Genomic DNA, 12,801 nt, shown 5'->3' on the forward strand with positions numbered 1-12,801 from the left:
TCCTGTCAGAGCATAAACCAAAAAAAACAATAGGAAAACTTAATGGAGAAGGAGCACAGGCTCAGAGTGAGAGCGTGGAACTTTGATGGGTTGCTGTAACACACACACACACAAACAATACAAGATTGGTTATATGCATCTTTCGCATGGGTTCCTGTTTAAAGTTGATACAACATGTTTACTTTATAAACAGAAGACAAAATGTATAAATTCATAGTTACAGTAGAAACAGTGGCTAAAAAGGTCCATATTTTATATATTTATATAGCAGCAGTCTGCACCAAAAATGACACATATATATACATATATATATGTATATATATGTATATATATATATACACACATATACACACACATCATTTTTGGTTTTTAATTACCACTCGTGTATATATATATATATATATTAGCAGGTCAGATCAAAAATTCAAGTTCAAAATTCAGTGGATTCAAGTTATTATTAAAGTTATGACAAAGTGTAACTGGTATAAAATGTAGATTAAATAGTCTGTGTCTGTGGACATTGTTATTTCCAAGATACAAAGGTTAATTTTCCTTCCGCATGTAAATAAATACACAAATAAGCCATTTGTGGAGGCTGATAATACGCCTCTTCAACCCCTCACTGAGAGCAAGGGCTATGACCTTTACTGTTCTATAAACAATTCAAGGCTGATGGACAGCACTTCTCACTTTTTTTTGCACATTATAGACAAATAACACTTAACATTTTTCAACTGTTACGTGACACCAGCTTGGAGTTTTGATAACTTTGCTACAAAGTTATTATAACAGCTGGGAGTTTGTGTGCAAGAGCTTCTGTCTTTGCATCTTTGCCAATGCAGTACAGATGTACATTGTGTATCTATGTCCAAATGCAAAGTGTAGATTTAATAAATCAGACAATTTTTCATTTCCAGGGGGGAAAAAAAGAGTTTAATTCTTGTTGTAGTGAACATGGTGAGTCCAGAGCCGCTCTGATACATACAATGACAACACCCGTGGTGACAGCCATGTTTGGGTGAGGTGCTGGACAGGCTGTACAGAGGCTACTCCAAATATCTGACTGCACGATTAGTAGCTTACATAAATAAAAAGGGGAATTCCACACAGTTTGGGAAGCACATACAGTACATCTGCTGATAACATACAATCTTTAAACTGAGTGGAATTTCCATGAACATCTGTGGCAGTTACAAATAATAACACATTCTTGGGAAAGTTTTCCCAAAAATGTTTTGAAAAATTCTCAAATTTTTGTTCAACAATTGGAAACTAGGCATACGCCACAACCAATATATGTAAGACATGCTGCAGAGCTGTACTTCAATGTCCAAAAAAAATTATAATGCATGGTCAGATTCAAGCTCCAGTCTGTCAAGTAAGCTTCCAAAAGCATAAACATTCATTTATTCAAAAAAAAAAAAAAGAAGTCAGACTGACAGCAAGAACTAAACCCAACCAAATCTAAGCATATTACCGAACAGCAAACATTCAGGTTAGGCTTCTAAAAATCTGGTTGAAAAACACAATGCATACACCAGCCTCTATGGATTTTCTCTATGGCAGTGCTGTAGTTGTGATGAACTGCACAAAGAACAGGTAGCGCCTCGTGGCTCTGAGGCCTGAAATGTTCCCAAGCTGACCTAGGATTTTTTTTAGTTTTACTCTCCCACCCCACCCCACCCCCCCATCCCTCCTATCCCTCCTCGGTATATCTGGAAACACCCATATAAAATATATTTAAGAAACAGAAGAAAAAAAATAACATCTAAAATACATTTCCAATCACAGTGCAATAAATTCTGAGAAGATTCATCCAAACCCATTTTCACCATCTACTCCAAACCATGTGTTTTTTACATTGAGCTGATCATTCTTTTCAAATTAGTGCTTGCACTAGAACTGTTCTCCAGCAGGTAGCGCTGTTACACTGTATGATGACGGCACATAAACAACATGGACATGTGTGTGTCTCAAAACCCTGTGGCAATGACAGCATATAAGAGCCATATGTTACAAAAAACAAAGAGATCAGAGCCAAGATACTGAGAAAAAAATAAATAAATTATGGAGCATAGTTTTGATGATTACAAGTAAAAAATTACTTTCTAATGCAACTAATTTGTAACAAAAAAGATAATTTTATTTCAACATATGGCTTTTATATGCAGTCACACACCTTTATGTGAACAAAAACATCACATCGAAATATGACTACAGAAGCAGCTGTTGCCCACTAAAGCCTACACAGTTGAGATTTACATGAATTTTAACTGCCTTAACCTTTTTATTGGGCTACTAAACTTGTTTCTATGAGTCTGGTGAAGTGAGGAGGAAGTAACATTTACCTGCCCTCAGATCTATCACAATGTCTGCCTGGCTTTAATAATCAGGGATAGTGTGAACTCATATACTTCCAACATTACCAGTTTGCAGAACATCCTTCAAGCTAGAGAATGCCGTCTTGTCTGTACATGAGCCTTAACGGCACTGCCCACCACTGTGATAAATCTGTCACCCAGTGGTAAAAAATGGATGGTGTGAAAGTGGTGCCAATTCTAACATAAAATATTTACAGGTTTGTAATATTTTTTTATGTGAGGCTGAACTTATTTATTGCACCGTCGGGCTCCAGGTTCACCGCTGTCAGGCTGTGCCTCTGAATTTAGAAAACAGCTCATCTCATTTCTGCTTTTTTCAGCTTTAATAAGACACAAAAATAAGATTTGCCGTGTCCTCGACAGATTGCTCGCTACAGTAACACATCAGGAAGAGGAAGTGATTTTATGACATCTGAGAAACAAATCTAGTGTTTGCAGTCACTGTGAAATAAGTACTGTCACCGCCACCTCTTTGCAACTGATTATGAGCTGTCAGACTTTGGGAAATGTGACCTGTTGTCACTTACCAAGTTTTATACCGACACCTCTCTCTAAAGAACTCATTTTGCTTCAAGTTGTTGTCATTGTCGTACAATCCACGTGAAAATCTGATCAGTGTTAACACATTTTCCCCCAAAGTGTGTGTGACAGGGTAGGTCAGTAAGGTATTGTGTCAAATTCAATAAAAAGACCAAAATAAATATCAAACATGTCTGCGTGTGTATCCAAGGGAACCAAATTTGTGTTAATCCGCTGCTGAAAATAGTCCGACAAAACCTCCAATTCACCATTTTCTCCTATTTTGGTAAAGCTAACAGAAACACCATTATTTGCCAATGATACAATAAAATGGTTGAAAGCTGGCCGTATGCACCACTAAGGCTTCAGGTTCAGGTGTTCTGATGTGGTGACAACACCGTGGATGGATTTAATGAGACACGTGTGGATTAAAAGACAGTATTGTGTTTAAAGAAGAATGAGCCAGCAGGAAAAAAAAAAACCATGACCCATCTGGATCATCCTGCTGCCTCCTTCCTATGAAAGCAACATATTCTGAACTGGCATCAACTCCTATTGATTTCAGTAACACAACTTTCTGCCATTAATTTCATTTCTAACCAGCTTAAACACACAAAAGCCTTCGGAGAGATTTGTTTTTTTTCGACTGCTTAATGCTACACGAGGCCCAGAAACTTAACAGCCACAAAGCAAACAAGACCGAAAGAGCTTGTAGATTTACCTCTGACAGTCATTAAGCCATAATGTGTGTGTCTCAGTCTCACACAATGATGAGGCAGTCAGCTGACTGTTTGGTTTCAACTCACTGAAGGCAGTGATATGTAGCCAGAATATAATGGCCAATGGAAGGCAGTCCTCGTTCTGTGATCCTTTTAAACTCCTTGGATGGTTTTCACCTCCAGCAGCGATCTTAAGTCAAAGTGAAGTCAACTTGTTACACACACACACGCGCCAATTCCAGACCGTGGACGCATGGTGGAATACAAGTTGGACTTGCACTGAAAGTACATGGTAGACCTCTGCTCTCAGTGCACTTCATGGTGACTGGGATCAGTCGGCGAAAACAACCAGAGAATTTCAGAGTTAATGACCTTGGGAGTTAGGAGGGGGGCTTTCCATGAGTTCAAAAAGTCCCTCTGTTTTTTTTTTCCTCCCTTCATCCTCCTCCACCTCCACCTCCACCTCCACCTCCCCTTCCCCCTTTCACTCCATTCATGGTTCTCTCAAACTTGCCTGAATCTCTTTCTTTTTTTTGGAGGCACGAGAGTCGGTGAAAAGAAGCATCCGTTCGCATCGTGATGAGAAGTGAAAGTGTGTCAGCGAAGAGGGTAGGTAGGGAGGGGTAGGACGGGGGGGGTTACCATATGTGGGATTCACAGTGTGTCATTTTAATGACGCCCACGCCTCCACCTAGCCGGCGGTAGTTCATTCCTCCGTACAACCTGGAGAGAGGTGAGGAGGATGATCGACAAGAGGAAGAAAGCAGTAGAAAAAAGTACAAAGATTAACTTGTAATCAGGACAAACTCGGCTTATCATGGTGTATGTGTGTAGCCTACAGCCAGGTTTACCTCCATGTGTTGGCATCAGGGTCATAGACTTCTATAGTTTTGAGATACGTCGTCCCATCAAATCCTCCTACTGCCATCAGCTGACCATTCACCACTGCCAATCCCACCTACAACCGTCAGATTACATCACTTAGGATATGCATACAACAGAGCAGTCTGCTAGTCCATGTCCAACACATATGTCACTCACCCCGCTCCGCCTGGAAGTCATGGCCACCACAGGAGACCACTGGTTGGTCCTGGGGTTGTATCTTTCAGCGCTGCTCAGCTCCGTGGTGTCGTCTCTCCCTCCAACAGAGTAAATCATGTCCTGGTAAACGGCGCAGCCCAGGTGTTTTCGCCTGGTCCCCATGGGAGACACGGTGTGCCAGCGGTTTTCTTGAGGGTTGTAGCGTTCCACTGAGGTGCAGGAGAAAAATGGAAGGGAGCAAAAACAACAGGTCTGAAATGTATGCTACACTGTTTGGATTCTGACAATTAAACGTGGCCATCATTTGCACTGCAAAGCCACGATGTATTTACTCCTCAATCAGTAACCACACCTGTATTTAAAGGCGACGTCCCATCAGACCCTCCTACAGCATACAGGAATCCTCCTAGCACAGCCACAGCTACACCTAGTCGCCTGGTGCTCATAGAGGCCACACGGGTCCATTTGTTCTCCTTAGGATCATACCTGGAGCACAGGAGCAATGCAGTTTATCAAATATAGCCATTATTATAGAGCCAGTAAACACCTAAATATCAGTATGCACAAGTGATACCTTTCTACGATGTTCAGACAGGAAACCCCATCTTGTCCTCCCACAGCATACAGATATCCACCAAGCACAGCGACACCCACACTCGTACGACAAGTGCTAGTAGGGGCCACGTCGCTGCTCCACTGATTGGTCTTAGGGTCATATCTGGACAGGAGAAAAACATCAAAGATGAATGTCTAAGTAGAAAAAAGATGAAGAGTAACAGATGGAAAAACAAGGCAAATGTCTGCAGAGGAAGCTGGAGCGAACATGCCAGACCTTTCAACTGAGTTGAGATACGATGAGCCATCGTGACCTCCCACCGCGTAAAGCAAGTCATCCAGAACGCTGACGCCGACCCCGCATCGCCGCTTACTCATCGAGGCTACCATCCGCCATTCGTTGGTCTGAGGATCATAGCGCTCCACGCTGGAAATAGCGTCTCCACTGCACCATCCACCAACTTCAAAAAAATAGTCATATATATTTATTTTCACTGTGGTATAAATGTCTGAATGGCTACTACTGATGTATTTTTTTTTTAAATCATAAAGAAAATATTACCACCTGAAAGTACTGACCTGCAAAAAGGACCTCTCCGCATCGGATGGGTTTCCTCGGTCGGGTTCTTGGACCCTGCATCAGCGGCCTCTCCTGTGGCAGCAGCAGGTAATTCTTCGCCTCATCTACCAGGTCTCTGAAAACAACAACAACAAAAACAGTATATGTGTTATGTCAACCAGAAATGTGTTACTGCTTCTCTACAAAAGAAAAGTTCCAGGATACAGATCTGCACCAGCAGCCAACCTTTAGAGCGCTCACCTGCACTCTTCATCACTCTTGATGAGAGGATCTGAACCCACTGTGCCCACCAGGAACTTGGGGCTGAGCAGCGGGAGGCGGACATGCTGCAGGACCTGCACGACACAAAGCCCAATGTATTTAATGTGCAAAGAAGGGATCTGCATCTCCACTGTGACGTCTGCCCACAGTAACAAACCTGCGGTAGTTGAGGTCTGCGTTCCTGGATGCTGTACTTCACCCAGGCCATCACGGCGTTGAAAACCTGCTCCTCGCTCCGCACATTCAGCTCATCGCTGGAGATTATATCAATGAGCTGGTTGGCAGGCAGAAGCATGAACTCCTCACTTTCCATTACCTAACAATGACAGAGGTTACCGGTCAAAACAGGGAAGCATCAATTCGAACATGAATGCAATAAACTAGATAAAATGACATGCTGTATGCTTCATATTTCCCACAGTCTGGCTCATTGTGATCCATAACGGGGACACTTGATGTCTGCTGTAAAACAGGTCTACTGCATCACTGCTGGTAGAAAATGTAACGGCAATAAATGTCCAGCAGGTGTAGCAATTTGACATATTGACCTTCAAACCTGCGTTGAAGTATAAGAGAAATGTTAACAGGCTGCTTCTATGGAAACAGTGATGTATGATAGATGGCCGCTCTTGCTTCTGTGCAGGCTTTACTGTCACTATGTAAAGATATACCAGTGAAAATGATCTTCCTTGCTGGGACACATACAACATCACTGGTAAATTATGCAGTATTGAACAACTACTTCTGTATCCCTAATTGTCAACACCATTTTATTACAGTCTGATCAGTTTGACTCTCAATCAAATGACAAAATGAACCATTTCTTAATCAGCTGGTTTGTCAAATATGTCAGACACGCCATGAACGCTTCACTTATCACCAGAGCCTCGACAGACAAGATGCAGACGCAAGACAACAAGACAGGCTGTGCGTCAGCAATGTGTTGTCGCTTTTAACTGATTCACGGGCTGAACACTGAACATTTTTTTCTTAAAGAAAGATGACTAGGGGGGGGTGGATTGTCATGTTGTATAATCTAATGGGAAGATGCCCCACAGGGTTAAGCTGTGTGCAGCTCTGAAGGAACTCGGGTGCTTGACCACAAAGTACACCGTCCTACAAAGGAACTTAACTATTGCTGGAAACGGGACATGAGGAAGCATAGAGTTCCTGTTTTTAGCATTTATAAAACTACTGCAGCTTCACTGTTGTTCCTTGTGGCCTTTGAATTATATAACATCCCCAACACATGCGGTTCAATAGGATGTTGTTCAACCTACGAGAATGCAACAGAAAATGTTTTTCTTTGATACAACAGGAAGTGCATTTAGTGTAGCTGTGGAAATGTTCAACTGCAAGCTGTGAAAACTAATTAGAATAACGATTGAAGGAACAAACACCTCCAACTTGTCTAAGGAGCTCAAAGACAGCAGCCCACATTAGCAAAGAAAATCATTAACATAATAGTAAACAACTTAATCACTGGTAAATAACTTTGACTGGGATCAGAGCCAAAAAAAAAAAATCACGTCAGACATGCCAAACACAAATAATGGTTAATTACACCTAAGTATTTAACACAGCTAACGGCAAGATTCCTGGGAGACATAAGACAATCACTACACCGGTTAAATGAATCAGCTGTGACAGTGCTGTCTGCAGCACCAAGCATTACAATTAGAAAGTAGACCCTATCTGCTTTACAGTTTGACTCTTCATTATGTAAAGCAGTGTGCCATGAAGCCGTGAAACATTAGCCTAGAAATGAGCTTGTCTTCTCTGCCGTGTTAGCATACAAGTCACATGTCTTTAAATTCTCCATCTTTACAACGCCTTAAAACGGAACGAAACAGAATGGCAGAAACAGCAGTATTATGACTGGTGTATGTACATCCTGAGACTTGGTGAGGGGACAAACTGAACATAAATGAGAAGCAGAAAACAAGCTGAACTGTGAGCATGTGACAGGGTTTTCTGTTGATTATATTAGGCTGTATGTGCTCGCCTCCACATGCCTCCAATAAGTTATACATACAAAGGATGTCCTGCAGAACCTGCAGCTGCAGGATCAGATCTTACACCTCACTGTTGTGCTGTATGCCTTAAACTAAAACATACAAGCTTAAAGACTAAATGGAAAAGCAACGGCGTGTTGTATTATTGGTGTGTTCTTACCTCCTGAAAATTATGCTGGGTGAACTTGTCTGCAATGCGGAGCAGTTCGCGGCAGGAGTGTGTGTCTGCGAAGGCCCTGATGCCCAGGCAGTTGGATGGATCCAGCTGCCTCTTGAGGAACTCACAGCAGGCCTCCTGGATCTCAGCCAGCTGGAGCAGACAGGCGGCGGGGAGCAGGGTCTGGACGTTCCCTTCCTCCACAGTCACCTGGGTGGACGCATATCAGGACATCAGGGATGTGTGCAGGTCAGGTGAGGAGTTGTTATCAGTCTACATGCAGTTTCTGAAATTTATTGCTAATTCTTTTTTGGTTTTTGGTTTTGCTTTTTGGTGTATTTCTGTCAAATTTAACTGCAATTATGCCATTATGATTGCTACTATTCTTACCTGTGAAGTGTAGGCAAAATCAATAAGCAGCTCCATGGCTCTCTCATCGATGTCCCGGATAACCACCTCAGTCTGCCTGCTCTCTGCCAGCTCCCCAGTAAACATTGCCCTGAAGAGACCATCGGCATGACACAATTCGGTTATATTATTTGAGCAGTTGGCCTTGATGTAAATAATGACCTGAACTCCATTCGTACCTAAAGTAAGGGCTGCAGGCGGACAGGATCACACGGTGAGCATAAATCTTCTTGGCGCCCACCACCAACACCACGTCGCACAGCTCCCGGTGTTTTCTCAGCAGGTTGATCACCTCCAGGGTTTGCCGCGGGTGTTTATCTGAGACGTAGGGCATGCGCGCAGGCTGGGGGACCCCTTCAGGGAGCTTGTTGGGGTCCCCCAGAGTACAGCGGCTGGTGATGTCCATTCCAGTGGCGTCTTGACGTGCGCTGGTGGCCCTTGACAATAAACAGGTGTGTACTTATTGAACCAGTGAATAATTTATGCTTGGTTTCGGCTGTGCAGGGGTTGACCTAATTTTCCTACAGTTGGCGTTTTAGAGTCAAATGTTAGAAACAATGGGGGTTATAGTTTACAAATGACTCTAAATGCAAAGGGAGAGATTTCCCACTGCGCACACCTGAAGCAGTCTCATTTTGTGGACATCAGCTGAACTAAATATAGTTGGGTCACTGGCCTGTGGACACAGCAGCCAGTGTAAACCAATCCACGCTAGTCAGTTCACTCAGTCTACCCCTACATCTGTTTAGAGCTGTGGGCACACGATCACTTCGGAAATTCACTTCAGATCATGTTCCCCGAGCTGGCCAAAAATCCCTGACATTGTCAACATGTGTCCTTATCATTACAGGCTGGATGATAGCTTTCTGTGTATATTAGCATACGGCAGTGCATCTCATTAACAGTTAAATGCATCGACTCAACATTCATGACTATTTTTACTACAAACTTGCATTACAAAGTGGAGGCATGCATCTAACAAAAGACACCATTTGTCTAGTAAAAGACATCTTTTATGTTGCAAGAATTGGAGGATTCAGTGTTGTGAGGTCACAGGTTCACACTTCTGCTCTACATCACCACTGGCATACGGACACTGACCACAGACTTAAATTTAAAGCCCAGCAAAGTAGTAGAGGTCAGACCCAAGCTGCACCCTGTGGGTTGGAAGGTGGGGTGGTGGAACACCCAATGGTTATCCTATGATCAGGTTTTTATCTGCCCTGAAGACAAGTTTATTTTATTATGTCTAATTCTGGAACATTTTTACATTATTCTGTTTTAGCGTACACATTCCTTCATACCTTTAAATCACACCTACCTGCGCATTGGTTTTGCGTCCATGCACTGAAGAACAACGTTAGGTTCCACACTTTCGAGTTAACCTACGAAGACAACAAAACAGATGTATTTGGCAATCTGTCCTCCCAATGACTCCAGCAGTGTCATAACAATGAGGCAGTGTTTATTTTCCTGAGTATTAAACTCTTTAAGTCCCCTGGCTTTAAGATCCCTGGCAACAAAGTCAAAGTCAGCTTTATTGTCAATACTGCCGTATGTATTGGACATTAAGAGAATCAAAATTGCGTTACTCTCAAAGCCACAACATATAACTAAGAAAAAAGTACAAAAAATAAATATAAACTATGTACCTACAATAAGGCACATACAAAATACAACAAGGCACAACAAGACATATCCAAGATTTATGTGAGAGCAGACAAACCACTTGGTGTAATCTGTGCCATGCTCTGGTCCTGTTACATACCCAACATATGTTCACTACATTACAAAAAGCTCAAATGAGCTGTAGTACTGGGGTTTACTAGTCTAGTATTGTGAAGTCTGGTGATCTGATGTGCCCCCAAATCCACATTTCATTTGCATTTGAAACAACTGTTTCAGTTTGACACTTGTCAGATAACAGAGCTTTTAAAGACCTTTACCCCTAGCTGAGATCAACATTAATTAGGCGTTAGACAGGAAGACGAAGGGGCTGCTATCGGACAGGAGTTAGCAACTAAACAGTGGCTTTGTGAGTTCACATTAACATTAAGTTCGAGTCCTATCACTTCATTTAACATTAACACACAGTAACAATCTGTGAGAAGTGTGTTTCTAATCATCTTGCATGACTAAAACGAAGATAAACTAAGACAAGCTAACTATTGGCCGTTAGCTCGCCCATGGCTGGCTAGCTAGTTAGCTAACAATCGCTATTTTTAGTGGTAAGGTAAAAGTTAGGTTTTAAAGAGGCTAATCAGAAGACAACAATCGAAATTAAGTGAGTGTGTGCATATGAGCCGTGTAAGGAATTGTAAAATCAATGAAGTAAGACAATCTAACTGGGTTTAGTTAACTTATAGCACTTTCCGACCCTATCTCAGAACACCACGAGCTACAGCTAGCAGTGTGGCAGGGAATCCAATTGCGATCCTCTTTACTATACCAACCTTACTATGTCTCATTATAATATAAATAACAAACAAATAAAGCCAAATATAACAATAAACGAACACCATCGTGAGCTCGGCGACACGTCCAGGACATCTTTTGGCCGATTGAGCTTCAGGTAAAAACCTTGTCTACTATAAACGTTATGTAAATAAATAGGGCATGTGTTAACAGTGACAACTATGAAACAGAGAAATAGGCATGAAAGTCACTGGTTTTACCTTATATTTCCATCCCAACGACAAGCGATAGACGCCCGGGTTGCTAATGTTTACAATTTAAAGCCGTTAGCCGTTTCTGGCAGTTCTTACTTGGCAAAATGCGCATGCTCTAATGCCAAGCAGGCAGCACTTCCGGATAGCAAGTTTCTTTTCAAAATAAATGTATTGGATTACGTCATTGTCTGGTAGATGAGTAGACAAAATACAATTTAATTTTAATTAGGTATGAGACCTGATTAGTTAATAACAAATAAATGTTAAATGTATAAATTGTCTCGCTTGTGTTACTACGTAAAGAAGTGGTCCTATTCTTGAGATCTGACTTGTTTGTTTTCTCCTGCTGTCCACCAGAGTGCGCTCCAAGTCAGTTTTTGGAGGGATGTGAAGCCCTCCTTACCTTCATAAAGTATTAAAAATTAATTTAGTGCTTAGGTTAAAAATGTTTCATCATTTGTTGTCCTCCCCAGCTCTGTGAATCCTCATCTCATATGGGGATCCAGAAACATATAAAGGATTAATTATATTGTTAATTATTAGGCTGATCATTAAGGTCATGTGGAGCCCTGTGAGAAAGCTCCAGAGGATGTCCACCTCTTCTCCTCTAGCACCTGACTTGGTAACAAAGGAGGGTCCTCCAAGTTGTCCAGTTCTCAGTGATGATTCTGCACTTTACAAGCTTGACATTTATTGAGTTTAAAACAAAAACACAGCAAACAGTGATGCTGCTGCAGCCCTATGGACAATGAAAAAACAGAACAAGGCGTTTATTGTCATTGTAACATGCCACAAGTAAAACGAAACTTTAAAAAGTGTCAGTTTAAAGTGCGCAGTCATATATATTTTTAATATTCAACAATATAAAGAAGAAATACTAAACAGTATTCAAATTTTAAATAAAATACAGTGTTCTCCTTCTGCTCTGCTGAGGGAAAGGGGGAGACCAGCGACAGTGGGGTGAGAACTCCCTGACAAGGAATGACCGGGAAGCTGCTGCTGCCTGTCGTGTGTTGTGATACAGGCTGGGGATGGTTCTAGCCATGGACTGGATGTCTGCACTGCTCAGAGGTCGATTCCTCAGTAAGGAACATCTGATACACCGTCCGCCTCAGCAGAGAGCCTACAAGCAAACAAAAACAAAACACAAAAGACACTTTAGTTATGATACACCACATTTACATATTACAGTTACATTAAAAATTGCGTGTTAAATTGCCTTCACCTAATCCTCACTGAAAAAATTATACTTTGGATTAACTTGGAAAAATTGCTATAATTTGTTAAAACTAATTAATTATTAGTTTTTCTCAACTAAAGCGAAAATTTACATTCACTCAATGTAAAAATGTTAGTTTACTTTGTTCCAACTCAATTTTTTCAGTTTGGTTAAACTTAATATATCCTACACCACTGACAGCTGAGGTCTTGGGAGGACAGGCTGACTGGTTTCTGGTGTCTGCAGTGGTCTTACTGGTCTTTGCAAATGTATGCTC

General features: G+C 41.7%; 1 protein-coding gene across 2 annotated transcripts; it reads right to left on the reverse strand.

Annotated features, from left to right (window-relative positions):
• Window positions 1-1,697: 1,697 nt before the first annotated feature.
• Window positions 1,698-11,440, reverse strand: klhl20 (kelch-like family member 20). Of its 2 annotated transcripts, XM_028427648.1 has the most exons (15): window positions 11,312-11,323; window positions 9,958-10,021; window positions 9,033-9,073; window positions 8,816-8,983; window positions 8,619-8,727; window positions 8,232-8,438; window positions 6,214-6,372; window positions 6,036-6,130; window positions 5,795-5,910; window positions 5,493-5,676; window positions 5,235-5,378; window positions 5,013-5,146; window positions 4,661-4,869; window positions 4,471-4,577; window positions 1,698-4,342 (listed from the first exon to the last, which is right to left on the reverse strand). In XM_028427648.1, exons 4-15 carry the CDS (start codon window positions 8,968-8,970, stop codon window positions 4,258-4,260), a joined length of 1,704 nt encoding a protein of 567 aa, XP_028283449.1. In that variant the 5' UTR covers window positions 8,971-8,983; window positions 9,033-9,073; window positions 9,958-10,021; window positions 11,312-11,323; the 3' UTR covers window positions 1,698-4,257. The 2 variants fall into 2 exon arrangements, with proteins under 2 accessions (XP_028283449.1, XP_028283448.1); XM_028427647.1 differs by having other exon boundaries at window positions 8,816-9,073; window positions 11,312-11,440.
• Between the last annotated feature and the right edge of the window lie 1,361 nt (window positions 11,441-12,801).

Source organism: Parambassis ranga, chromosome 17 (assembly GCF_900634625.1).
Source record: "Parambassis ranga chromosome 17, fParRan2.1, whole genome shotgun sequence".
Taxonomy (NCBI): domain Eukaryota; kingdom Metazoa; phylum Chordata; class Actinopteri; family Ambassidae; genus Parambassis; species Parambassis ranga.

Coding starts and splice junctions, on each gene's coding strand:
- klhl20 (XM_028427647.1), bottom strand. CDS start 9,980: ATGGACGCAAAACCAATGCGCAG. Junction 6,373..8,231: donor CCCAGCATAATTTTCAGGAG/GTAAGAACACAC, acceptor TGTCATTGTTAG/GTAATGGAAAGTGAGGAGTT. Junction 5,677..5,794: donor CGGAGAGGTCCTTTTTGCAG/GTCAGTACTTTC, acceptor ATTTTTTTGAAG/TTGGTGGATGGTGCAGTGGA.